This window comes from Xenopus tropicalis, chromosome 7 (assembly GCF_000004195.4).
Source record: "Xenopus tropicalis strain Nigerian chromosome 7, UCB_Xtro_10.0, whole genome shotgun sequence".
NCBI classification, from domain to species: Eukaryota; Metazoa; Chordata; class Amphibia; order Anura; family Pipidae; genus Xenopus; species Xenopus tropicalis.
In genome coordinates, this window is record NC_030683.2 from 27,046,662 (window position 1) to 27,074,237 (window position 27,576).

The following is a 27,576-nucleotide window of genomic DNA, read 5'->3' on the forward strand; positions in this document are numbered from 1 at the left end:
TTCGCAAAATTTTTCGGCGAAGCGAAACAGGACAGATTCGCTCATCACTAACAGAGACAAATCAGTATGACTGGATATATGCACAGTATGGCAGATCTCTGTTATGAAGAAAGGGTGGCCAATTTAGGATTGTTAGGACCAGAAATATGAGAGCTATATAAAAATATATCAGGGGACCATACATTGCTTAATGCTTTTTTTACCAGTAGATCTAGAAGACATGAAAGCATTATGATTTTTATAGTGAAAACAGAAGCTGTGGAATGCTCCCCATATTGCCCTTTTGGAGCCAGGAAGGAACCATCTCTAAGGTAGATATGTTGTTGCAGAGCAACGTATAATGTATGATATGAAATTGCTTTCACCAGACTTTATGTGGCTGATGAAAGTAATTTTATCACAATCCCTTCTTGCAAATTTTAAGTGTTTTTTTAGTTGCTGAGCCTTTTATTTCAATGTCATTGACTAGAAAATAACTAGAATACAAAAAAGCTGTTTTAGAGAAAGCATTAAATGCTGGTTTAATTCATGAAGGTTGTTTATTGACCGCTCCACCGCCAACAGTAATTTCAAAGGAAACCTTCAATCCTTCTTCAATAGAATGCTTCATTCACATATCAGACAGTTAATACACATTGTGCTGGCTCTGCAACTAAAGGAACAAACTTAGTGGCTAATTAGATGCATTTTATTGCCCCTAGGCAACCCCATTATCTTTATTGCAGGATTTGTATTTTGACCCTAGCCAATACAACATTCTGGCATTGTGCTCTAACATTACCAGTGGCGTTCTAGATTTGAGACTAGTGTCACACATGACATTTTGATCCTGTTGAATGGAAATTCGTTGAAATAATTATTGGTCACCCTTTTAACTCAGCTTAGACTTCTTGTCCAGCCTCTTTTCATCTCTTAAAAGTGACACTGTGGTGTTCTTAAATGCAAAAAGAACCTCTGGGGCTGACAGACCTCTTAATTTTCACTTTAATAGAAGGATAGTTGAATACTAATGGACAGATGCCTTCTGAAGACTTTAAATGTCTGTAAGGTATATCATCTAACGACTCTTTTGTAGATACACCCATTGGAATTCAACACATTCTAAAACCTGACTGCGAAAGTTCAAGAGCAAACGAACCAATGGAATATATTATTGTGTAGGTTATAACACAACCATTTTAGCCTCATAACGACCATTTGGGTTAATATAATATTCCATTATCTGGTGTTAGATTATAATAAAAAAAATATTTATACTGCAGTCCTCAAAGAGTTAACAAACAACCAGCACTATCTATACATCCGCTGAAAGCTTATTGGAAAGGAGCTTCCAAACTCATAGGCAGAAGTTACAAGAAAAGTGGAAAATGTGTTTAGACAATTGCTAGAACATTGCACAGTGTCACATACAATGAGTACTGCATGCGTTGCAAAGACATCGGCATGAACTGTAATCAAATTGATCATAATACTTCATATGAAGGATTGTGCCACTTAAACTAGTGCAGAGGTGAGTTGTCTGTTAGAAAGTTCGAGAGTAATACAGACATGGTATTCACAGTCTTTAACAATACTGCTTTTTAAACATGTAACATTAAAAAACAACAAATGGTATACCCTGAATTATGTCATGCAAAATACGCTCAATACAACACTGCAGATGGGAAATTATAGACCTTAACCATGGAATGAGCTCAACATGGAAGCCTTCTACTCGTGAGAGTCATGATTCTTTCATAGCCTGGAGAAATGTTTCGGAGGCAATATCACTTCTGGGTAAGTGGAACCAATGGATGCCAACATTTATTTGAATGCCCTCATTGAAAGAACACCTGCATACAGGGATAGTTTAATATGTATTCAACTTGTAGACTAGTATAGTAGGACAGCTTGCATTCAGTCTTCATTTTGTATTTTTTGAGGACTTGTTTTTTCATTTGCAGCTCTTAGACTTAGAATTTAAACTGTTTACTGGGGATTGATTAGCCGAAGAATCAGGCAGCAAATCATGAGTAAGAACAGAAGAAGGATATTAGAGAGCCTCAATATAAAGACAACCAGAGGCAGTTTAAAAATGCTTATACTTTGAAAATCATGCAGATTATAAAGTGAAGACTGAATGAAAAGTTGTTTGAAATAAGTCAATCTATACCAATATAAAAATGAATCTAAAGGTGAATCCAATGGGCCTATGCATGGACTGATTTGGTTAGGCAGGCAATTGGCTTGTGTATCAGCACCCAAGAGGGCAGTTTTAAATTATACATGGTCTGTTTGGATAATATTTCTACGCTTTTGCAGCACTGGAAGATCAGAAAGTGAGAGAGGGGAAAGCTGCCTCTTTCTTCCATTCAGATCTGCTTGACTTGGCCCTTACCTAACAAATAGATCCGTGCTCTCTGATGATTGACCAGTGGGCTGATCTAATGGGAAGCACCAAAGTTGCTCTGTGTATGTCCAAGAGACTGTGTGGAACTGTGACTTTCAAGCGATCTTGCCGCAGTTTAGTCACAATATACAGTAACTGTCGGCTGGGGCAGCACAAATGATTTATCAATCGGGACATTTTTTGAATGTTCTCTGGAGATAATTTATACATATTATACTAAATATTGGAATCACTGATACCAGTAAATGCCAAACTGTGCCAGAATCTAATAAACAAGGAAAACACAGCACAATTGAAATGTTTTTTGTTGTTAAGAATTTGTATCCAGGGTCTATCAATGAGTGTTAAAAAACATTTGATTGTATTAACACATCTATTTGATCAATTTGATTGTATTAACACATCTATCCACCAAGTATTGGATGGAGGTTTTATGTTCCCTTCATGCAGGCCCAGACTGGCAATCTGTGGGTGGATTCTGGCAAATACCAATAAGCTGCTATAAAATGCCATAAACAGTCATTATTTATTGGGCTGGTGGGGGGCTTTTTTGGGCCATTGTGTTCTTGAACTTGAACTTTGAAATGCAAGGACCTCTTTTTTATCCCATTCCAGGCCTACCTTCATGGGGGCAACCAAACTATGATTACATTGTCAACAGTGGTACTTGCTATAGAGTGCATCTTGCTTATTCATTCATTCATTCATTCATTCATGTTACTTGAGACAACTCATTGTACCGTGTTTCCCCGAAAATAAGACACTGTCTTATATTTTTTTAAGCTCCAAAATATGCACTAGGACTTATTTTCAGGGGATGTCTTATTTTTCCATGAAGAAGAATACAGTACACATTTATTCCATCGTTTGGGTGGGTGTCTTATTTTCGGGGGGTGCCTTATTTTCCGAGGGGGTGAAAAATCGGGGGGGTGCCTTACTTTCGGAGGATGTCCTATTTTCGGGAAAACAGGGTATATGCTGCAGAGGAGAATTAAATACTATTCTCCACTGCTAGAACTGCACATATAGTAAACTAGCAAGTGATAGGCTGCACAGCCTATAGAGTATGTTCACATCACATTGAATACACCTGTCTTGTATACTGAAATGGCTCACTTGTTGAGCCATTTCAATTGTTACGCGTCTCAAATGCTGTTGCCTGTACAGACTATGTTACATAGAATGACTAAGTTGCCCGGGAAGTCATGGCCTTAGTGTGACATTTGACGGCTAAAGTCAACAGATATAGCTTCAGCCTTACTGAAAGCAGTGCCAGTGCCATAAAGAACATTTTTTTATCCATGTCATAAGACATAAGAAGAAATAAATACATTTTATCAAGGGGACAGGAGCCTCTCCATAGTAATACCTGCTTTTTTAGCCCATTTTTTTTTTTAAAAAAGAGTGATTATAATGCAGTGATTTCCTTGAAAGATGCAATAAGGTAAACATGATGTAAAAATAAGAATTTAAAAGGATCTTCTGATAGAAGATGGTTACCTTCTACACCAGTGATCCCCAACCAGTGGCTCGTGAGCAACATGTTGCTCTCCAACCCCTTGGACGTTGCTCCCAGTGGCCTCAAAGCAGGTAGTTATTTTGTTAATTCCTGGCTTTTGGGCAAGTCTTGGTTGCATAAAAACCAGGTGTATTGCCAAACAGAGCCTCATGTAGGCTTCCAGTCCATATAGGGGCTGCCAAATAGCCAATAACAATTATTATTTGGTACCCCCCATGAACATGTTTTATGGTTGTGTTGCTCCCCAAGTCTTTTTACATATGAATGCTGCTTGCGGGTAAAAAAGGTTGGGGATCCCTGTTCTACACCATTCATTCTGCATGAGGATCGTGCCCTGCTACCTAATAAATGCAGCCCACAGTTACATAAAGTATTCCAAATACAAAAGAGATATTGCCTCCTCATTCAACTTTCACAAATATCATAATGAAAGGGACACTGCTGCTGACATAGAAGTATCTCTATTATGGAAAAGGAAGTTGCAGAATTGACAGGGATGAAAGAAACACACTGTTATTAGTTAACCTTTTTGTAGGAATATTGATGCAGGAGCTTCCCTACTCTTTCTAAAAATTGCCTATATCTTGCAGGGGAGCTTCTTTGTTCTCTCTTCCTTCCATAATAATCCTTCTCTCAAAGCCCTACTTCTTGTAAATCCTTTTATGAGAAGCCATCATAAGGACTAGCAACCAAGGGGGCCTGCCCTGAAGTAGAGAAAGAGTGAATAGGTAGAGCGGCCATATTTAAAGTGCAATAAGAAGGGATTATAACAGAATAACTCTCTTCACAATTAGGGAGGTGCTTTATGGAATTCTTTACATATATAAAATAAATATGTATTTCTAGAAGCAACTTCTATGTCAGCTTCCATATTTTGCATTGTCCCTTTTTTTCTTTCCTTGTGTGTCTTCTCAAACAGATGCTACATCACTTGCTTTATTAATGTTTGTATAAACAAAAAAGAACTAAGTGTTGTATGTACATACAATGTGATGTGTGCTGTACAAACACTTAACAAGTAAACTTGAAATGTTTTTTTATAGATTTACCAGCATCAAAGGACGGATGTACTACTAACCCATGAACTACACAGTAGTTTCATTTTTCCAAGGGCCAGTTTTGATATTTCCTGTACTATCTGAACTATAGATCATGGCTTCATGCATGTTTCCCTTGAGTATTCCATTAGGGTTTGTTGTATTGAATGGGAATGATTGTCTCCGGGGATGCAACTCAAAATGTGCTCCATGATGCACCGTGTCAGTGTCAGGCATTTTGCCACAACTAAATATCGCAGTACTTGCATCGCTGCTTTCAGGTTGACTGATTGTAGGGTAGGGATCGCTTGCTCCACAGCACCCCCTCCTGTGGCCCGTGTGGCCCTCATGTGTACTGTGTGGGCTGTCTGTGTGGGAACTGTGTATGCTTCCATCAATGCTAGAAGGAATGTGGTAAGCATATTCTCTCTCCGCAGCTGACCTATGTCGACTAAAGTAACGTGGTTTAGTTCTGCTTTTCAAACACCTATGAACATGCATGTTGGGCCTAAAAGCACTTTCATTATGTACATGAATATGAGATTCATCATCCATAAGTTGTTCACAGTGGATCTTGGCACAGCATGGGGTGACCGGCGAAAGGCAATTGACGTGGTTTTGAGCAGACTGTATATTGGTCAATTTGCAATGTCCTGCAGGGGGGCGATTATACATTGGAGATTTATTAGGACATGGCGAATCCTGAAGACAAGTTGTATGGACCTGGGCGTCCCCATTGATATTCGTTTTCTGTCGGGCATTTGCCGGCACGGGGTATGCATTTTTCTTGGATGGACAGCAGGACCACCAACAATGCCAAACGTCATCTCGCTTTGCACAGTGATGGATCAAAGTAAAAAGCCCTAGGGTGACACAAAACGCTCCATAGAGGCAGCTAAATATCATATCCAAGAAAGGTTCCTGAGACACAGCGAGAGCCCCAAATGTCCACGTTGCAGTAAACAAGAAAAGGGTGAATGCAGCTGCTCTGAGCTGAGCTTTAAATGAATGCTCGTTTGCCAATAACGATGATGAAATCATAGAGCAGGTTGCCTGGGAGACTGACCCCGGCTCGGCTAGATGGCTGTGACCCGTTTCTGCACCTGCCAGCCGCTGTTGTTCTTCTGTCCTTTCCTTTAATTCGTACTTGCGTTCAGGATGACGCCTCAGCTGTATGTATGTGCAGAGAAAGTAAATACAGGTGACTAGGACGATGAATGCGACAGGGCCATAAAACGCACCAAGGCTTGGCTCCCACGCCATCCAGCAGCTGGAAAGAAATAAACAAATAATAGTGTTAAAACCGTTTTTGTGAAATGATGAACTGTCATTGAGAGCAATGATAAAACACATTTATTCAGCACAGGCACAGTCTTATTTATCTGCAAACCTGTGTTTATTTATACAAGTGGGAGCATCAGTGATTGCGGTAGCAGTGTCCCCTCCGGTGACCTGATTATCAGGAAAAATTAAGCCTTGCAGTTTTTTAAAATTGTTTCAAAAGTGGCAGCTGATTCGTATTGTATGGAGTGCTCATAGAATATTTTATTAATAGAAAAAGCTTCATAAAATAGTGGAAGTTTAACTAAAGGTAAAATAAACCCGCCAAACTACTTTTGGCAGCTTCACATTATTTCTTCCTGATCTCCTCCTCTTTTTGGTGGCTTCACCCTGAATGTCAAGCAGACAATTTAGGATGACCCAGCAGAACCAACAGGTACCTGCGCTAATAACCAAGGCGTAAGGTCAGCTGCCATGAGATTTTGTCCTAATCAGTATGTATGTGTGTGTGTGCAGGATTAGAGTGGCCTGGTGCATTACTAGAAGATCTCCTAGGGTTCCCCAACCCAGGACAATTCCTCTCAGCCCGATCGTATTTCTATTACCCCCAGGTGTAACCTTTGGTCTGCAAATTACCTCCTCCTCTCTTCCTCACTGATTACTTCTTCTCACTCCCTCCTTCAGGACTTTTTACATGTTGCACCCATCATCTGGAACTGTATGTCCTGCTCCAATAATCACTTCTAAACCCACATTTTCATTCAAGCCTATAACCTAAGCCCTCAGCAAGGCGACTACCTTCCGAACCCCCATAGAGTTGTTGTGAGAGTATGTCAGGTTCTCTGGTTGACCCTAAGAAACCCAGTCTGACACTTTAACAGATTTATTATCACTGAAGCTCAACTGGCTCATAACCTCTACATTAAAGATTCTTCTTCCAATGAAGCTTCTCTTTTAAATGAACAGTCTTTAGTCCAGCAGCTAACTTAGAAATAGTGCAAAACATCTGTTGTGCTTATAATATTGAGCTAATCATATAGCTGAAGTTCCTCAGTATACTGACAGCCTCTTTATCTGTAGGAAATCACGGGCATTGACAGAGGAGAAGATGGAAATATGGTTGGTGTAGCCCCTTCAGTGCCAAAATATTTGCCCCAATTGCATCTTTGCTGCTAAGTTATGGCCAGTACCAAATAGATTTATAAAGCTGGCCATTGTTTGTATTTAACCCCATTGTTGGTTAAAGTAAACCTTGATGTAGAAAAAAAGAATATCCATGAAAATTCTATGTGCACAGATGGTGCTGACACTATACAAGTACTTTGCATTCATGCAGCCCAACCATTTTCTGGAAAGAGTAAATATTTACCCATCACTATGGGCTAATTGATATTTTATGCATTTTTTTCATCACAACAAAGTCAGCGCTAATATTTATAAGCAATGTTTCCTGCACAATTACATTTCTTGCTTTATGCATAGAGGCAAATGTAACGAGTAAAGCTATAAACCAATGCAAGTAAGGTTAGCAAATAATACCTTCCACTTCTATAACTTACTAGGGTGTGTTGTCTTCATTTCCATAATTTTTCATGTTGGTTGCTGCAGTTATTCCACAAATAATGAAAGGGACCCCTCCGCTAATGAGATAGAACCTGGGGAGGAAGAATAGATGCAAATCATGCAATGAACTCGATACTGGGCCAATGATAGTTACATAGGGTTGAAAAAAGACCATAAAGTTCAACCCTTCCAAGTAAACCCAGCATACACAACCTATACTTGCTTGTTCAAGAACTCATCTAGGCCCCTCTCATAGGCATTAAAAGAATCTGCCATTACCACATCACTAGGAAGGGCATTCCATAACCTCACTGCCCTCACCATGAAAACCCCCCTACGCTGCTTCAAATGGAAGCTCCTTTCCTCTAATCTAAACGGGGGGCGTTGATTGGTTTTATGGGAAAAAAGAACACCCCGTTTCTGCCTATAATCCCCTCTAATGTACTTGTACAGAGTAATCATGTCCCCTCGCAAGCGCCTCTTTTCCAGAGAAAACAACCCCAACCTCGACAGTCTCACCTCATAGCTTAAATCTTCCATCCCCTTAACCAGTTTAGTTGCAGTCTCTGCACTCTCTCCAGCTCATTAATATCCTTCTTAAGGACTGGAGCCCAAAACTGCACTGCATACTCAAGGTGAGGCCTTACCAGGGACCTATGCTAATGAATAGTTTCCAATTGACCTACAGCACTTATATTTGCCTATTTGTGTCTGTAAGTTACCCTCCCATATAGATTGTAAGCTCTACGGGGCAGGGACCTCCTTCCTCTTGTGTCCTCGACTCTTAACTTATTGCAGCTGTATTTATCTTGTATTTATTGTTATACTTTGTATTTATCTATTATTATCTTATGAACACCCTGTTTGTATTAATGTATTCTACTGTACAGCGCTGCGTACATAAGTAGCACTTTATAAATAAAGATATACATACATACATACAATTGAGACTTGCTGAAAGAAAACAACATAATGCAGAAAGTCATACCAATGCTTCCTAAAGGTGGCCACACACGTGGCGATCTGGCCATCGGTCGCACGAAACATCGTCAGATCCGCCAAACACCGTCAGGGCTGAAACAGCAGATACGGAGGTAGAAACAATAGGATTTCTACCTCCTTCTGCCTATTCAGCCCTGACGGCAGATCTTGGTCAGGCGCCTTCTATGGCGCCCGATCAAAATCTTTTAACCGGTCCGATTGGCGAGTCGTCCGATATCAGCAGCTTCCTGCGATATCGGTCGACTCGCCGACATGCCATACACGCACCGAATATCGTACGAAACGAGGTTTCATACGATAGTATCGGTGCGTGTATGGCCAGCTTAAGGTATGCCTTATAATAATACCAGTATAGGCTGCACATTATGTATGTGAGTAGGATAATGTGAGTAGGCAATGCCTTGGTTTATTACAATACCCTTTGTTTAAAAGTGAATGAAACATCTATAGAATTTGGGGGCAACACACTGAAAATCCAGTCTAATTGTCTTTTTATTTCACCTTCACTCTCCTTCCATAGAAAAGCACTAGTCTTTATTTCAGTGGTTGGGGGAACCTCTAGAGGCATCCATTCAGACTCCATGAATGCTGTACAGATGCCAAGTGCAGGACTGATAACAGCAATGCCGTCCCGGGTGAAGGACAAAAGCCATTTACACTGGAAGCCTGATATACTTCTGACCAAAATGGCTTTTCTAGGTATTCTAGGACAAGATAATATACAAGCCATACCAACATAATTAAATATACATGGACCTCTCTGACAGAAAGAAATACTGGCATATAAAAAGTAGCTCTGTTTTTCTGAAGCAGAGGATTTTGAAACAGCCACCTTTTACTTTGAGCAGAAAGCATATTCTGTACTCTGTGTCTGATGGGTAATGCAGCGCCAGGGACATATTTCTTTGTGGTATAAAGGACTCCAATTATGTATCCATGAGCATTCTCATAAAATGTACACTTAATGGCTCATGTTATGGCTTTCTCTATAGATATGCCATATACCATATGTATGCTTGTTAGAAAAAATTGCAAAACGGTGAAAAAAATCAGAAAACGCAGTTACTATGCAACTATTTTTGACACACGCGACACATGTGACTGAATCCTGAAGAAAAAGGCCAAATCTTGTCCGAATACTGAACCGAATCCTGCATTCTTTGCATCCCTAAAAAAATAAGGGGTATTGCATCCTATTTCTTCCTATAGTAGGCGGTGGGAACAGGTGAGGATATTTTAACTGATGCAAGGTGCAGAGCCAGACCCATACTGACCTATCTATCCACTCACATACAGACCCATACTGACCTATCTATCCACTCACATACAGACCCACACTGACCTATCTATCCACTCACATACAGACCCATACTGACCTATCCATACACTCACATACAGACCCATACTGACCTATCTATACACTCACATACAGACCCATACTGACCTATCTATCCACTCACATACAGACCCATACTGACCTATCCATACACTCACATACAGACCCATACTGACCTATCTATCCACTCACATACAGACCCATACTGACCTATCTATACACTCACATACAGACCCATACTGACCTATCTATCCACTCACATACAGACCCATACTGACCTATCTATCCACTCACATACAGACCCATACTGACCTATCTATCCACTCACATACAGACCCATACTGACCTATCTATCCACTCACATACAGACCCATACTGACCTATCTATCCACTCACATACAGACCCGTACTGACCCATCTATACACTCACATACAGACCCACACTTACCTATCTATCCACTCACATACAGACCCATACTGACCTATCTATCCACTCACATACAGACCCATACTGACCTATCTATCCACTCACATACAGACCCGTACTGACCCATCTATACACTCACATACAGACCCATACTGACCTATCTATACACTCACATACAGACCCATACTGACCTATCCATACACTCACATACAGACCCATACTGACCTATCTATCCACTCACATACAGACCCATACTGACCTATCTATACACTCACATACAGACCCATACTGACCTATCTATCCACTCACATACAGACCCATACTGACCTATCTATCCACTCACATACAGACCCATACTGACCTATCTATCCACTCACATACAGACCCATACTGACCTATCTATCCACTCACATACAGACCCATACTGACCTATCTATCCACTCACATACAGACCCGTACTGACCCATCTATACACTCACATACAGACCCACACTTACCTATCTATCCACTCACATACAGACCCATACTGACCTATCTATCCACTCACATACAGACCCATACTGACCTATCTATCCACTCACATACAGACCCGTACTGACCCATCTATACACTCACATACAGACCCATACTGACCTATCTATACACTCACATACAGACCCACACTTACCTATCTATCCACTCACATACAGACCAATACTGACCTATCTATACACTCACATACAGACCCATACTGACCCATCTATACACTCACATACAGACCCACACTGACCTATCTATCCACTCACATACAGACCAATACTGACCTATCTATCCACTCACATACAGACCCATACTGACCTACCTATACACATAAATACATACATAAACTATATATACCAACATCAATACTAACTGTAGATTTTTAGATTTTTATCACAGTAGCCTTGGATATTATGCTTATTCAAGAACTCAGCCCTCTTAAAGGCATTAACAGAATCTGCCATTACAACATCACTAGGAAGGGCATTCCCCAACCTCAATGTGTCTGTGTGTGCAAATAGACACTGCACTTGTGGTTGTAAATGACAACATTTCTTATAGTTCTTTAACTATAAATGTTTGTTGTTGGTAATATCCAACCCCATTGTTTATATGTTTGTAGCAGTAAGCACAACTTCCCCATTGACCACAAGCAGCCAGAAATAAAAGCTTTTGTCCGTCTGATTGCAGCAGTTCTGGCGCTTCTGACAATGTACAAATACAGGATTTTCTGCTTCCCACCCCCCCCCCCTTTTTTCTATCACAAGCGACAAAACAACAAGCAGCCCATCTAATAGAGCAAAAGCTATTTGCAGCCTGCGAGGTGGAAAGGACCCACCAGGGATTCCAAATGACCAGTGTTCAGCTTGTGAACTTCACAGCTTTTATTACATTAGATAATTCTTACAATGGGATTTGGCCTTCCAACCTGTTATTAGAAAAATATACGGCCTTCCCTAGAAATACCAACAAATAGACTCCCGGCCCCCTTATACTTCCTAAAACTATGGGAGCCATAGAACAAAATAAAACCTTCTAATCACATATTCAAATAAATCAGTCATATTAATTCACTTCTAACATAATTCATTAATTACCGTGACGTTATTTGCCATTAATGTCAGTGCAGCTGCGCTACCTGGAATCATTTGATCTCATGAGCGAGTTACTCAACTATCTAAATGCTAATTGGCTTTTTACCCTTTGCCTTTCCCAACACTAGATTTGCCTTCCCCGTCATTAATAATCACAGCAAATTCAAAATATGCATCACATCTGCTTTAGTTTTACATTACGATTTTTAATCTTGTGTCAAGATCTCACTTCTCACGGCAAAAGTTTTTGGTTCTTATCCCCACACTAACCAGATCATAGCAATCTGTAACATAAGCTACGCTGGCCGAGTGGCAGTAGGGTCACTAATTTGGGGATCAGAGAAAGGGACTTGGATTACTTAGAGGTGTTTGGGGTTTAGGGCAGATCTGGGTGCCAAATATATGTATAAATGTCAAAAGTGCAAAGTATTGGAGGTTCTTATAAAGGGGTGCTATTGCAAGGTGGTGCATTGGTTTACGTTGCTGCCTTGGGGTCTAGTATTGTGCGGGTCAGCAGACCTAATTCAGCGTTCCATCGTTGTTTACATACCTGAACCTGATCCGCCCATCTCTGATGTCACCAAAAGGGACAGGGCAGGCAGACTCAAGTATATAGATAAGTGGAGGGGAGGCAGCCATCAGAGGAGTTGGGGGCACGCTAACATTGGGCAGGGTTAGCTGTGGGAAGAGTTTGGCCCATCATTCACCCACAACCCACTAAAGATGTGCTTTGCCACCCCAACCTTCCTGTGTTCCTGAGGGTTCCCCAGCATCAAAAGGTGCACTTGCACACTTGCTTGAGCAAAGAGAGTGTTTGGATGCAAGAACCTTTAATGAATTGCATCCAGGTGCAACATTTGTGCCCATTTTAGCCCAACCGCACTTAGGGCTGTTTACGAAAATGACTTCTACAGACTAAATGTAATGAAATGTAATGAAGACATTAGATTGCAGGCTTCACTGGGACAGAGGCTGATGTGGATGATATATAAGCTCTGTGAAATATGTCAGTGCTATAAAAATAAAGGGTAACTACAACTATGATATCATTTTACAAGCAATAACATCAGAGAGAAAGAACATCATCAGCTCCTATGCACTCCCCCTCCCTTCCACATGGGGCGCTAGTCTGTCCTGTATGGCATGCCAAATGTCTGCAGTGTCTGTTTGGTTAAAGTATATTAGAGCTCAATGACACTGCAGCTTCTCTGTCTAGGACCTGGTGATGTCTTGTAGCCCATGCTCTCAACTCTGTTTTGTCCTTCAATGGACTTTCTCAGGATGACTTGGGGGTCACTTAGGAAAACAAAGTCATCCACAGTTTGTTAAAAAGGATGTAGAATTGCACTCACATGACCTTCCTCCGTGAGACAAAGCAGTTGAGCCAACAAATGATGAAACACAACTATGGACATCAGTCGGGACACAGAACCCCCAGCAGATCTCACAATGAACCCATGTGGCATAGCAGAAGTCCCAGGAGCAAAACAGAGTCACCCATAATAAATTTTAAAAAGGTAAAGGTGGGACCACTGGGCCTATTACTAGCTTAGAGGTTATGGGTTGAGAAGAAGGTTGTTGTCTTTTCTGTGCTACCAACTTACATTGGGCCAGATTCAGTTTGATGAGAAAAGCTTATCTCCTAATTTAATTCCAGATTTTCCTGTAGAGCCAGATGCTATTCAGTGATTAAATCTTATCTCACTGTTTATCAAATAAAAACTATTAAGGTCTATAGGGAAAAATTGGAGCTAAATAAGGAGAAAAGTTTTTTCGTCCATATGTTTTTTCATGACAAACCATAAAATAACATTTTATCATGAAATTAAATTTGACTCATTGTCTCCTTGTAAACAGGGCACAACAACAGAAACTACAGATTCCCCAAGTCTCAAGTTACGACTCTTTATAAATCTGTATTAATAATACACAATACATTACCAGAGTATATCACCTATTCTAAACTCTATACTTGAAATGTATTTTTACGTGCAAGTGTAAATAGAGTGAATAGAGTGAGTACAGTGTGACACTTACTGGGGAGGTCTGTGGAAGCTATTAAACATTGCCTATCTCTTTTGTAGCTTAATCTCTGTAGAACGGCGATGTTACCATGACTTTGCTGTCTGTGGTTTAACCATTTATAAAAAAAAAGCTCTTAACATTAGTATCAGTCAAAGAAAATAGCAGTGTAATCCCCTTTAGTCACATTCTTCTTTTCTAATATGTTTCTCCCATCTGTTAGGGTGCTGGATAGTAGGATTATCCTGCCTTTTACTGATGGCTCATCCTCCCATGACTCCTGTCTGCATCCTGCAGTGGTTGCCTATCTAACTGCCTCTAACAGAGACTGCACAATCATCCCTTTTAGCAAGTCAATATATCAAGATAGATGTGTATCCATGACAATTCCATTACAGATAAAGAAAAAAAAATATGTACAAATGATAGCACATTTGATGCTCTTATTGCAGTGTAAATTACTAAAGAATGACTCTTCCACTTTGGTTTTGCTTGAAGGAAAGCAGATGACTTCCATGATAACTCAGCGGTAGATAATGCAGTACATTTTATATTTATCAAAGCACAAATATTTAGTTTCAGACCCACATCTACACTATATGGCCAATGGTTGTGGCCCTCCCTTCCAATTGATGGAACTGGCTATTTAAGTCACAAGCATCATGGCTAGCACAGGTGTCACTTCACCATATATGATATTATAGAAAATTCCATGCTTCCTACTTTATGGCAACAGTGTTGAGAAGGCCCTTTCAGCACATTAATGTCCTACGGGCAAAGTAAGGTACAGAATGGGTTTGCTGTGATGGGAATAAAACTACACAGAACCCTGACCTGAAATACGGCTCTTCTACTGCTACTGCGCTCTCTGTACTAATAATGCGGCCCACCCATCAACTTGACCACCTCAGGCAGCTGGGACCCCTGATGCGCATTGGACAGCACTCCCAGGAGATGCTGCAGCAGCACAATATTTAGCAGTGAGTAGAGGTTACCCCAACTACTGGCCTCTAGAAATAATAGAAGACTCATTTACGACTACAAGGTCAGTAGCACAAGGATGTACACTACTAATTATTAAAGGTACATAGGGCCAAACACATTCCTTGCATGCTCCTTGCATTGTACTGACCAACAATACTTCTATCCTACTTTTTCTGCGGAACTGTACACTATTGCACTAGTGATGTGCGGGTCAGGATTTTGATGACCATAACCCGCCCGCTCCCAACCCATGCCCAGTCTGGCCTGACAAGGCACCTGTATTTATAGACCCTACCCTTCATCCGTGACATCACAAAGGGGGTGGGGCAGGCAGGCTTGCACCTATAAACACTGGCTGCCAGAGGCGGAAGCCAAGCAGAGTAAGGTCACGGGCAGGGAGGGCAGAAGGGAGGACTCTGACGAAACCTGCAAGTACACGGAACAAAATTCCCACAGCAGCTTTCAGCAATAGCTACAAGAGATTTGCGCCTATAGAATCAAAGACTCAAACACACATGACACATGGGGCTAAATTGCAACAAATGCTACTTGGCAGTGATAATGCTAGAATTATGGGAAAAATGCTTCACTGTGGGGAAAAAAACATGCACCTCCAGACACGTTGCCCTGAATGTGATATCACTGTAACTTCACCACAAGGCTGTACAGCGGAACTGTGTTCATCAGAAAAATGTTACCAGGGTCAGTTTGCCCCTGTGGGTCCCATTGCTCCAGGCCTGCAATCTGTGGGGCAGAGGAACAGTTTGCCAGAAGCCAAATGTTTGCAGCACCCAGGTAGCAAGAGGAGGTACATAGCAGGGTAGATGAGGGCTTTGCAAGGGGGTAAAGCCCCGTACCCTCCACTACTAGGGTGGTGGGCCCTTGGGGGGACAGACCCCTGTGGGTTCCACATACCCCAATCTAAAGCTGAACAAGTTGGTACCCATTAGTGTGCATGGCTACAGGTATAACATAACACACTATATGGCTACAAAATAAACCACTTAACTGAACATTGCATGAAGCTTTCTTATTAAGAAATGTCTTTATAATTGCACTTCAGGATGACGGCTTTATCCCTTTCCTCTGGGGGAAGCTCATACAATTAAACTGATTGCCGGTCAGTTAAAAGAACACGTTACTCCATTACCCCAGGTTTGTTTGACACGAGCAGCTTTGTGATGTGCCACTAGGACAGATGCACCCGGAGTGATGAGCTCTTCATTTGGGCCTTAGTTTAAACTTGACTCCTATAATAAGGTGGAATCGTGCAGGTCATGCCAGCTGCCATTTCGCAACTGAATACATTAAATCCTCTTTAATCCTTTACAGTAAAGGGGAGCAGCCAGATAATTACCTTCGGTATAAAAATGTAGAGCAGTAATTGGAAGCATTTTTCTGTAAACAGGAACAGGACTAGCAGGGCCAGAACTAGGGGTAAGCAACAAAGGGTGCAACAGAGGGGGCACTAGGTACAAACCTCAGCTACCTACCTACCTCCTATTTCCAGGTGTCTAAGAGAGAGACAATCCACTCTGCACTTGCCCCACTGCATCACCCTTCCCTGCTTGTCAACCCTGGTTCCCCCTACTCCATATCTCACTGTGTGCTACAGTAAAGGATTAAAGAGTGACAAAATGTCATGTTTTTGTCCCCATTCTTGCTTACTTTAATAAGATTATAACATAATAGGAGGTTAATATATGCAGTGATAAGGAAGGTTGCAGCCATCCTAAGAGACAAAGCTTTGCACATTTTGCACCCTGTCCCATCATTAAGAGGTTATAGGTGCAATTCCTTTTGACTGGCGTGTAAGAACCTGGACTTTCCACATTAATACAGTGATGCCTGGGTTTGGCAGCCCTTCCTAAGGCAGGACAGGATGGGGGAGGCAAAAAGATGCATCCCCTTCTGCCTCCCTAACTTGTATGTTCAAGTCAGGGGTAGGGTTGCCTCCGGACAGTATTTCACTGGCCCACCTCTGATCCACCCCCAGCCCACCTCTGATCCACCCCCAGTCCACCTCTGATCCACCCCCAGCCCGACTCTGATCCACCCTCAGCCTGCCTCCTATCCCCTCTTCCAGCTGTTTTTCTAGCCTGCCCTAAACCTTTTTTCCCCTCAAATGTGTCCCACTGACTTCATGCCCCAGCCCATTAATGTCACTGCTCCACTCCTGATGTTATGGACCTGCTTCCCACTGACCCAACCCCTGGCCTGACCTGAAAGGTGGCAACCCCAGTCAAGTTCTTATTGAGTGCTAAGGGGCATGACTTTACAACCTTTCCTGCTCCAGCACTTGTATCCAGGCAAGACGGAAAATACAAGCTGACACAGTAAAACCATCATAGAAAGTGTTTTAGAGTTTAACATTTCTATTAGACAGTTCCATAGGGGAAATTACTTAAATATTGTGATTGGTAAATTTATTAACGCTATGGTTGCCACCGTTCCCCAAATCAAAATCCGAGAAAGGGGGCAGCTCTGGATGGGGTGGTGACATCAGGAGATGGACAATGATATCTATGGGTGGGCTGAGGAATTGGGGTGGGGCTACAATGTCACGTGTCATGCAGATCAGGGACATTTGTCCAGTTTCTCATAGGCAGGAGGTTGTCATCTGGTTTGAACTGAAAAGCCCAGTTTTTGAGGGGGCTCCCCAGTTTAAAACTGGAGAAGGGGCAACCTGAATTTAACCCTTTTATATATTGTCTTCCTACTTAAAGCTGATTTCCAAGTAAGGGAGATGAGAATCTGTAACAAAGCAAGAGAAACAAGGCAACACTTTACAAATATAAAAATAATCATTGAATTAAGCTTATCATACAAATCAGTTAGGCCTGACAAACCCCAAGCTATTTCGCACAAGTACCGAAGATCCAAATATTTTACTAGTCCCAACTAAGTAACTCACCTGGTTCTGCCAGTGACCTAGCTGTATTTATAAACTCTGAACCCTGCTCAATAAGTGAACTCCATCAATAAAATGGAATATGGTGGAGAGGTAAGACACTCAAGCTAGTGTCCGGGTGCATTACCCCAAACGCAGATCTAGGGGTGAAGACCCAAATGAGAAAGGAGGACCAGCAAACACTCCTGAAGCCAAACAGGGTAAAGTTTAAAGCAAACATTTATTTGGTACCATTAAAACAATATAGGCCAAAAGATGTGGATCTATAAAGCAAGTTTATATGGTGCTTGAACCTAGATGTGTAGCTTGTGTGACCAGTGACCATCCTATTACCCATGGGAAACAGTGTTATACACACACATATACTAACGTTACACTGGGCCTTCTGTCCAACCATCATCTCCCCCAACCAGCATTCTATAAATCCAATGTGTCCTTGCTTGGGGGTTGTAGATTTAGTGTTTTCTTAACAAGAAGGAGCTCCTGCTGGTTCTCTAAACTGCAAGAACCTGCTCTGTGTGCCCCAGTCCTGACTATCTCAGTGTCCACTGCCATTAGAACAAAAATATTAAATGGGGTGTTGAAAGTTCTACCGACTTCTAAGGGTGAAGGCACACAGAGCTACTAGTAGCAGCTACTTGTCACTGCTACAAAAATAGCTAATGCTGATAATTTACTGATAATTGTCTCTTCGTGTTTTAGCATTTCTCAGTATTCTCTATGCCAGGGTATTTTCTGGCATTTAGTAGCCATGAAAAGTACCTGCTACTAAGTAGCTCCGCATGTCTTTGCCCTAAAGCCCAGAATTACTCAGCTCAGATGAGTGGCTCAGTGACTGATTCAGCATCTTTGGAGAGACAGTCGATGTGTAATGTTAAACAGACTTTGTGTAGGATCACAACCATCCTCTTAACAATGAATATTTATCATTGCTAGCCTGTGCTTTGATTTGTATGTTTAGTGTATTTCTCCGTATTTCTCCCACTATCTTGGCTGGCAAAACAAGTGCACGGGAATATGATAGCAGCCTTAAGACATTTAAAGAAAATTGATTTCTGAAAAGGCCTTATTTCCATAAGAGATAATCATTTGGTTACACGGAGCTGACAGTGACTGATAGCCTGAATGCCAAACAGTTGGAGCAGGGAGCTTCTTGTCACTCTTGATGGTGACCCTCATTAACTCCTTGGCTGCTAGAGAGACAATCTTCAAGATATGAATGGCTAAGGGGAAATGGTTTATTGAATACAGATATGAATACAGTCGAGCGTCAGAGGCTTTGTTTAGGCAGCAGATAAAAGATTTCTGAACAAGCCAGAGCTAGTAACAAATAAACTGTAAAAAAAAATTCTATTCTTGAACCAATAAATGTATTTTTAGCTGTAATATTGGTGTGTAGGCGCCATCTCAGTGCATTGTGCCCGAGTCTGAGTTTTCAGAAGGAGCCAGCGCTACACATTAGAACTGCTTTCAGGTAACCTATTGTTTCTCCTTCTCCCATGTAACTGGAGGAGTCCCAAGCCGGACTTGGATTTCTTACTATTGAGTGCTATTCTCATATCTACCACTAGGGAGTACTTTCAGCAAAGCAGGTGCAGGGAAGCTGCTATCTTGCTACCTCCCCATTTCTGCTGATCAACTGCTGGGTGGGGGGAAAGGAGGGGTGATATCACTCCAACTTGCAGCGTAGCAGTAAAGTGTAACTGAATTTTATCAAAGTCACATGGCTAAGGGCACCTGGGAAACTAAGATTATGTCTCACCTTGTCAATATTCTATTATTTTGTTCTATAAAGCACATTATACAGCCTACATTTAAGGGGACATACAAGTGCCTGCATTTAAGGGGAGCTTTTTTCAGAGAAGCAAGAAATCATACATGGGCAGCGAACTATCTATGCCCTCTGTATATTAGGTAAGAAGTGAACCTTTTTCTCAGCATGCCATGCAGTGGAGACAGTGGGGGTCATTTATCAACACTGGGCAAATTTGCCCATGGGCAGTAAGCCATGGCAACCAATCAAACTGTTGTATTCATTGTTCTACCTGCAGCTGGCTGATAAAAGCTAATCGCTGATTGGTTGCTATTGGTTACTACCAACTGCCAAATTTGCCCAGTGTTATATGGTATAGAGTGACAGCCATTTTAACTTGGAACATAAATGTATAAACACTTATTAAAAGAACAACTTTTTATTTTAATTTTAATGACTCATAATTTTGGTAAAGTTTTGGTGTTTCATACATATAAGAACTTGTAATTAAACAAGAAATAGTTTTTTTCTACTTTACATAATTAATGAAGTCCACCTTAATCGTTTTGCCTCCTTAAGATGGCTATTTACTGGCTGTCCAACTGGAGGCCCATGGGCCAGATGTAGACTTTCAAAGGTTTTTTTATGGCCCCTAGTCTGATAAAGGCTCTATAGACTGTACTATATGGCATCATCATTCTAATTTAATCTGGCCCTTGGCCCACTTAGTTGGACAGCACTGCTATACAACATGAACAGGGGGCCAAATGGAAAGATAACATATGAGGGGGCCATGCACTGTTTGCCCCCTTTGTATTGCTCCCAGGTATTAGTCTAAACAATTGGAAGTAAAGAGGAGCTGCCGATGAACCATGGAGCGGCCAACATGGTGCATCAGAAGATCAATATTTCTGGTATAGAGGGGTGTATTTGAAACTTGATCTTTAAAATAACATAAGCCCTTAGGGCCACCCAACACCTCTATTATAGCAGAAGTTTGGGGGGAGCTTAACTAAAGCTGCAATTGTGTATCTCCTATGAGCAAATTCAGCTATAATTTCCCAGAGGCAGTTGCTTCATCTTGTGATTCCTGGCGTTTACGATTCCCTCTTATTTATTTACAATACAGTCTGTGGATTGGATTAGACACCACAATACTTGAAAGAATGCACTGAGGTTAGAGATGCAGGATGGCCCTGAATAAAGCTTCCGCATTAAACACGAGACGAAAGTAAAAACTAGATAAGGTTGTAAAAACCCTTAAAAAACCTTCAACTATTTAAGACGCCTCAGTTCTATATCTCTGCGGCACAAAGACCAAACTATAAAAGCAGTTTTGTCTCAAGGTTGTTGTGTTTGTTTACTCCAGTTAAATAACTTTGAAGGTGTAATTTATAGACAATGGCTCCTGCGACTTGCTCTTCCCTTTACTTTAAAGGTAATTGAATGAAGGCTCTTAACCTTATCCTAATCTCCTTCATCCCCCAATAGTGCATCTTTCTCAAGATATCCTCCCCGTGGCACCGGTGAATCGATAGAAGGGAATGAGTCAGGCTGACACATACACCGCCATGCTGATTTATCTACGCAGGCTCCTTAGAGAGGGTCTCCTGAACCCCGTGGAGTGTTCCGAGGGTCTGTATCTAACAGAATCATATCTGTAGCAACTGACTCATCTTTATAGTCATTGTACTGCAAAATAGATTTCCGCTTCCAAAATATTTTTCAAGTAGTTCTCTCTGTGAAAACAGTTGACAGCAATTCATTCCTTTGAGCCATGAATACAGTTTGATGATAATTATTAGTTCTTTGCCGGCCACACGTATTTATACTACATGGTTGTTAGTTATGTACTCTGCATGGCACTCTGTGGGGCACAGACAGACCTGTGCATACAGTTATGTACTCTGCGTGGCACATTCTGGGGCACAGACAGACCTGTACATACAGTTTTGTACTCTGCATGGCACTCTGTGGGGCACAGACAGACCTGTGCATACAGTTATGTACTCTGCGTGGCACATTTTGGGGCACAGACAGACCTGGACATACAGTTTTGTACTCTGCATGGCACTCTGTGGGGCACAGACAGACCTGTACATACAGTTTTGTACTCTGCATGGCACTCTGTGGGGCACAGACAGACCTGGACATACAGTTATGTACTCTGCGTGGCACATTCTGGGGCACAGACAGACCTGTACATACAGTTATGTACTCTGCATGGCACTCTGTGGGGCACAGACAGACCTGTACATACAGTTTTGTACTCTGATTCTGGGGCACAGACAGCCCTGTATATAAGGGTCTGCTTCATGTAAAGACACAGGGGGTAATTTCACTGTTGGGGCTTCTTGGATTTTGACCCTCTTTTTGATTCAATGTTTTGTCTGGGACCAATTATATAATAACAGAGTACAGATGCATGAAAACATTGCCCATTGGCCACCAAGCTAGGAATATCTACAAAGGCACAAAAAGTCTTTCCAATACATTTCATTCTAATTGGTATCCAGCGCTGTAAATAAGCATTCACCACAAAGTAAGCCTATTCTGCTGTCAGTAGGTGCCCTCTCATGGTAACCAGTGAACCAGAGAAATTACGATTGGTTCTGCAGCCCCCGTGTAATAAACACAACAGTGCTTCTTTGCTACGATGGGGTGCAAATGCACTGATGGACTCAAATTTGTGACTATTAGGGCACAATACATATAGCATTGATAGCTCCTTTGCTACAGCCTCATTTATGATTTCAAGTGCAAAGTGCTAAAATTAAAGAAAAATTAACCACACAATTAAAAAAGGTACTTGCACCATTACATGTCCCTAGCACTTGCAAGTAATTGAGGTGAGCGCCAGTACACCCATCCAGCCTGCTCTGCAGGTACATGCATTGGCACAGGGCATGATAGTATTTGTAGCATTCCACTAGCAAATTTCATTAATAGGCACCACTGACTTGCAAATTGTCATGCAAATTGCACACCGATGCTGTCACTAACACTGGGCACTGGAAGTGATGCCATTCTAGCACTACTGAATTCTTTGCATTCATTGCAATATGTGAGCCATTTGCTTAATGGACACTATTTTTGCGTCTGCAACGTCGCATGCCTGCAGTTAAAAATATGTGTAATTGTGGGTTGAAAACATGTAAATTGCACTTTCAGAAAAGAAGCTTTAGGTGTTAGTTGCAGGGCTATCAGGCCCGGACTGGCAATCTGTGGGTTCTGGCAAATGCCAGAGGGGCTGCTGTAAGATGCCATAGACAGTCACTATTTATTGGGCTGCTGGGGGGCTGTTTGGGCCTCTGTGTACTGGAAATCCCAGGGCCTATTTTGAATTCCATTCTATAGTCTATGGATATAAATCTTGTATTGCCAAGTGCTCTTGTGTTCCCTCTTTCATGGCCAAGGGTTGCATTCACAGTCAGACCCAACTCTATACAATTTTGCACCCATCAGTGCTCTTTTGCATTGGGAGACTAACAGTTAAAGTAAATACATTTTACGATTTCTTGAACAGCTGCTTGTATGGCAGCGAGTGGTACAAAGAGTTAAACTGACTGACACATCTGTGCTCTTCTATTAATATTCTTCAAGGCTGGCCTGTTAGTTGGCCTTAAACAGAATTCTATTTCCAGTTGTACATATCTGCATTGTGCTCTGGTCGTTCTGCAGCCACTTCATTACAGCTTCCCCAAACACAGCAGACTTTATCCAGATTTTAATTCGGATACTCTCCAGCAGCCCAAGATTTTCATCTTTCTCAACACATTTTTGTTCCAACAGACACTTGAATCAAATCTGATTAGGGATTTTAAATACTGGGGCATGATAATAAAGTAAAGCAGTGCCTTGTTTTCCCCCGAGCACCTGTAGACGTGATACTGCAAATGCGCTGCTGATTTTTGTGACCTATATGTGTAAAGTAGTGTTTTACTAAAACAGACAGAAAGGGAAGGGAATAGGGCAGTCCACCAGTCCACCAAGTTGTACCGAGCATAGTTTTTACACAAGCCTGCTACACCTACAGATGTAACCTGATGTGGCAACCATGGAATTACTGCACCTTGTGGGATGGTAGTAGTTCCACAGTTCCCCTGCGTTAATAGAAGCACTTCAGCAGAAGAGGCAGGATGGAAGAGCACTGCATCATGGCAACAAAAAATGGCAACATGTATAAGAAAATTGCACTTTGCACAATGCACTGTGTTCCAAAATGACTTTGTAAAACATGTAATGCCTGTTGGAAAGTGAGTATACAGGGATAAACCAAGATAGCCCTGCAGAAACCCTTAGCCACTGGTTATAGCCCTGAAACACCTTTGCTCTCCAGGTGCCATGACATGTGGAACATAGGGCTACAAGAGTGGCTCTTATTGGCTGAAACAAAGAAGATGGCAAACTGCGTTGAGCAGAGGTTTCTGGAGGTTTCTCCTAAGCAATGTACTCCTTAACTGGTAACCTGGCTTACAGAAGAATGGGAAAATGAGTAGAGGAAAGAAATATACTGTGCCTTTTTCCTTTCCTAAATAACATGTAAAGCCTACATTTTCCTTCCCCTGACTGCATATACCCCCTTCGTTTGCCAGCACTATCACATTTTCCTAAAACAAATAGCAGCTTTCACCCGACGGCCATTTTCCCTCTCACACTTCTCATCTTCAATGACATTTGCATCTGCAAACAGCATATGTGCACTGTAAAGTTCATGCAATGAAGAATGCAGCCTTACACAGGCAGAACCTACTCTGATAAAAAGTTCTGCTTGGACTGAGCACAGTTGAATTGAGAGCACAGCTAGAGCAAAGTTCTCTTCATTGGCTGCTAGGGTGGAGGGCGTGTTTAGAAGTTGAGAAGAACTGAGCATGCTCAGTAGCCACAGTCAAAGCAAATTACTGAGGGAGGGGCCAAGTGGGTTAGAGGAGGAGAAGGAATCCTAAGTAATTAAAGGGATTCTGCAGCCTTACTATTAACCTTTTAACAACAGGAGTGGCAGGTATTTGAAGATTTTAAAGAGACTATTCACTGATTACATTTTTTTGTGGGTGGTTTACATGTGGGTAGTAGTGTTGACCAGAAGGGAGGGAATAGTATACTGGCAATCTAATTATCCACCTTGCAAGGACCAAACATGGAGTAACTTCAGTTTCCCTGTGTTACCTGTTTAGCTGAAGAAAAAAACAAAACACAGATTTGTTTGTGATTAATACATTAGGCAAAAAGTATGTATTAGCACAAGCCCTATTCCTTGCACTCATGCGGAACATTGGGTAAACTGCCCCACTGTATTCAGCTTTCTTTTCAACACTGATGTCCCTTGTGCAGTATAACTATATACCCTTTGCTTGTGTTTGTGCCTGTGTTTGGAATAACATCCAGCAGCAGAGCCTTTTTTTAGTATCTTTCATAGGCAATAGCACTTTAGAGTGACTGGAGCATACGCTTGTACTCTGGTACAATAACATTCTCTTGGTCGTGCTGAAGTCAAAACAGCAGGAAGGAATATGCACTAATGGCACGGAGAATAAAAAGCAATTGAATAAAGTAAGGGGAGATAAAATCCAGCCTGCATGTCAAACTGAATGCTTCCACGTCAGATATACGTTGGGAACTGATAGTGTCAGCTTAGACTGGGAAGCTCTTGGTGATATACATAACTTATATGGTGGGTGTTAAAGGAGAACTAAACCCCCCCCCGCAGGAAAATGCCCCCATAGCCTGCTCTCAATTGGCCCCCTCATTGTTACCTCCCTGCAGAGTCTATTAGATAGGAAAGTGACCCTGTTTGGAAAGCTGACCCATAGAAGCAGAGAGGTGCAGCGGTGTTCATAGGCACCATCTTCTAGATCTTACATTTTCTTCTTTCATTTGCCAATGAAATGAGCTTTATGGCGCTTGCGCAGTTGGACCTAATCCCCGACTAACTGCAACTACACATGCACCAGGGGGAAGCTCATTGTCGGCAAACTTGCTGAACAAAATCTGAAAACCTAGGAGGTGGCACCTAGGAACTACGCTGAGCTACTCTGCATCTGTAGGTCACCTTTCCAGACAGGGGCACTTTTGCATCTACTAGACTCTGTATGGAGTGAGCAGGGAGGACAGTCTCTGGGTTTTTTTTCCTATGGGGGGTTTAGTTCTCCTTTAAACTAGTTATTGCTAATACCAAGGCAACACTTCTGAATGTATAGCAAAGTCCTGCTACAACAATATCACTAGATGTCTTTATCAGCATCACCATATGGTGCTAGGTAGTTATGGAGTGCTTTACTTTAACTTATAACAACAGGGGTCACCCTGCCTACAAGCTTGCCCTATAATAGGGCTCATTTATGTCCGCAAGTGTAGTAAGCAAAATTCAATTCTGAGCGCAATCAGCCTGTTTTTTTTCTCCTACAGTGCTGTTTTTTCCCAGAATTCCAGGGTCATTGCATTTGGATTAGATTGTTGCGCCTGACGCAATTTCCCTGCTCCATTTACAATTGCATTCAGTTTGGCAAAATTAGAGCAACTGTGCATGCAACTGACACCTGACTTTTTAGGCGCAACGGTACTGCCCCTATTTACATTAGGCACAAAGGGAACCTGGGAGGGATTATTTTAACCAGTAACATTATATTAACCCAATTAATAAATTCAAAATCTTATAATCAATAGATTTCACATGTAGGCCAGTTGGCAGATGTCATTGTTGCAAAGACTTTAGACATTATTATGCAGTGCTTTTGGAATTCTTATCAATCTACAAAAGCCAATTTTTGCCACACACTCTCAAAACACATGCATGCAAAACTGCTCTGTTTACATGAATAATACTATCCAGTTAAGAATTATTTGCAGTTTTTAAACTGCTAGTAGAATAGATTTAACACTACAGCGCCACCTGCTGTCCATTGTGTCCGACTGCCTGCAGTCACCTGAAAATTCATTTTCTAAGAAAGGAAACATCAAGTTGTTCTGCTTAGTACTGACCGCAGAAAGGTCAGGTGAGTCTTTTAGCTACATTTTCTAAGCAAAGTAACATCACAAGACATTTCTTTCCTGAAGAAATGAATCTTTAAGGTGGCCACACACGTGGATGGTCGCACGAAAGATCGTACAATCCGGCACTAACCATTCAGGGCTGAAATGGCAGGTAAGGAGGTAGAAACAATAGGATTTCTACCTCCTTCTGCCGATTCAGCCCTGAAAGCAGATTTTGCTCAGGCGCCTTCTATGGCGCCCGATCAAAATCTTTTAACCTGGCCGATCGGCGAGTCGACTCTTGCGATATCGGTCGACTCGCCGACTTGCCATACACGCATCGAATATCATACGAAACCAGGTTTCATACGATATTATCGGTGCGTGTATGGCCAGCTTTAAATGACTGTAGCCTGTTGGCCGAAATGATCAGTGAGGCCTCTGTTTCATATTCATTATATTAGCTGCCTGAAAACTGCTAATATATTGAAAGCTAGAAGACTATGTAAAAGTGCTTTGAGAAGTGCACTGAACAATTTTACTTTCATTTATTTGAGGGTTTACATGTCTTTTAAGGTGATAATGTGACCAGAAGGAGTCTATAGCATGGGAGTACTTTGTTTCGCAGTGAACATTGAATTTTATGTAAAAGCAATGTTATCATGGGTGGTGCTTTGTTACTATGGGCCAGGTGCCCCTCACCCCCATCTCCGCTGCTGCATTTACACATCAAGTCTCTGGTGGTGGCTAGGATGGTTTTTTATTTTCTT

At 41.6% G+C, this 27,576-nt stretch overlaps 1 protein-coding gene across 1 annotated transcript in view; it reads right to left on the bottom strand.

Moving 5' to 3' along the window:
• Positions 1-4,927: 4,927 nt before the first annotated feature.
• Positions 4,928-27,576, bottom strand: part of adgra1 (adhesion G protein-coupled receptor A1) — a 426,613-nt gene continuing 403,964 nt past the window's right edge. Inside the window, exons 18-19 of the mRNA XM_018095935.2 lie at positions 7,786-7,881; positions 4,928-6,215 (exon numbers count right to left, since the gene is read on the bottom strand). Coding sequence (XP_017951424.2) covers positions 4,994-6,215; positions 7,786-7,881 — 1,318 coding nt within the window. The 3' untranslated portion in view covers positions 4,928-4,993. The remainder of the gene's footprint in view (positions 6,216-7,785; positions 7,882-27,576) is intronic.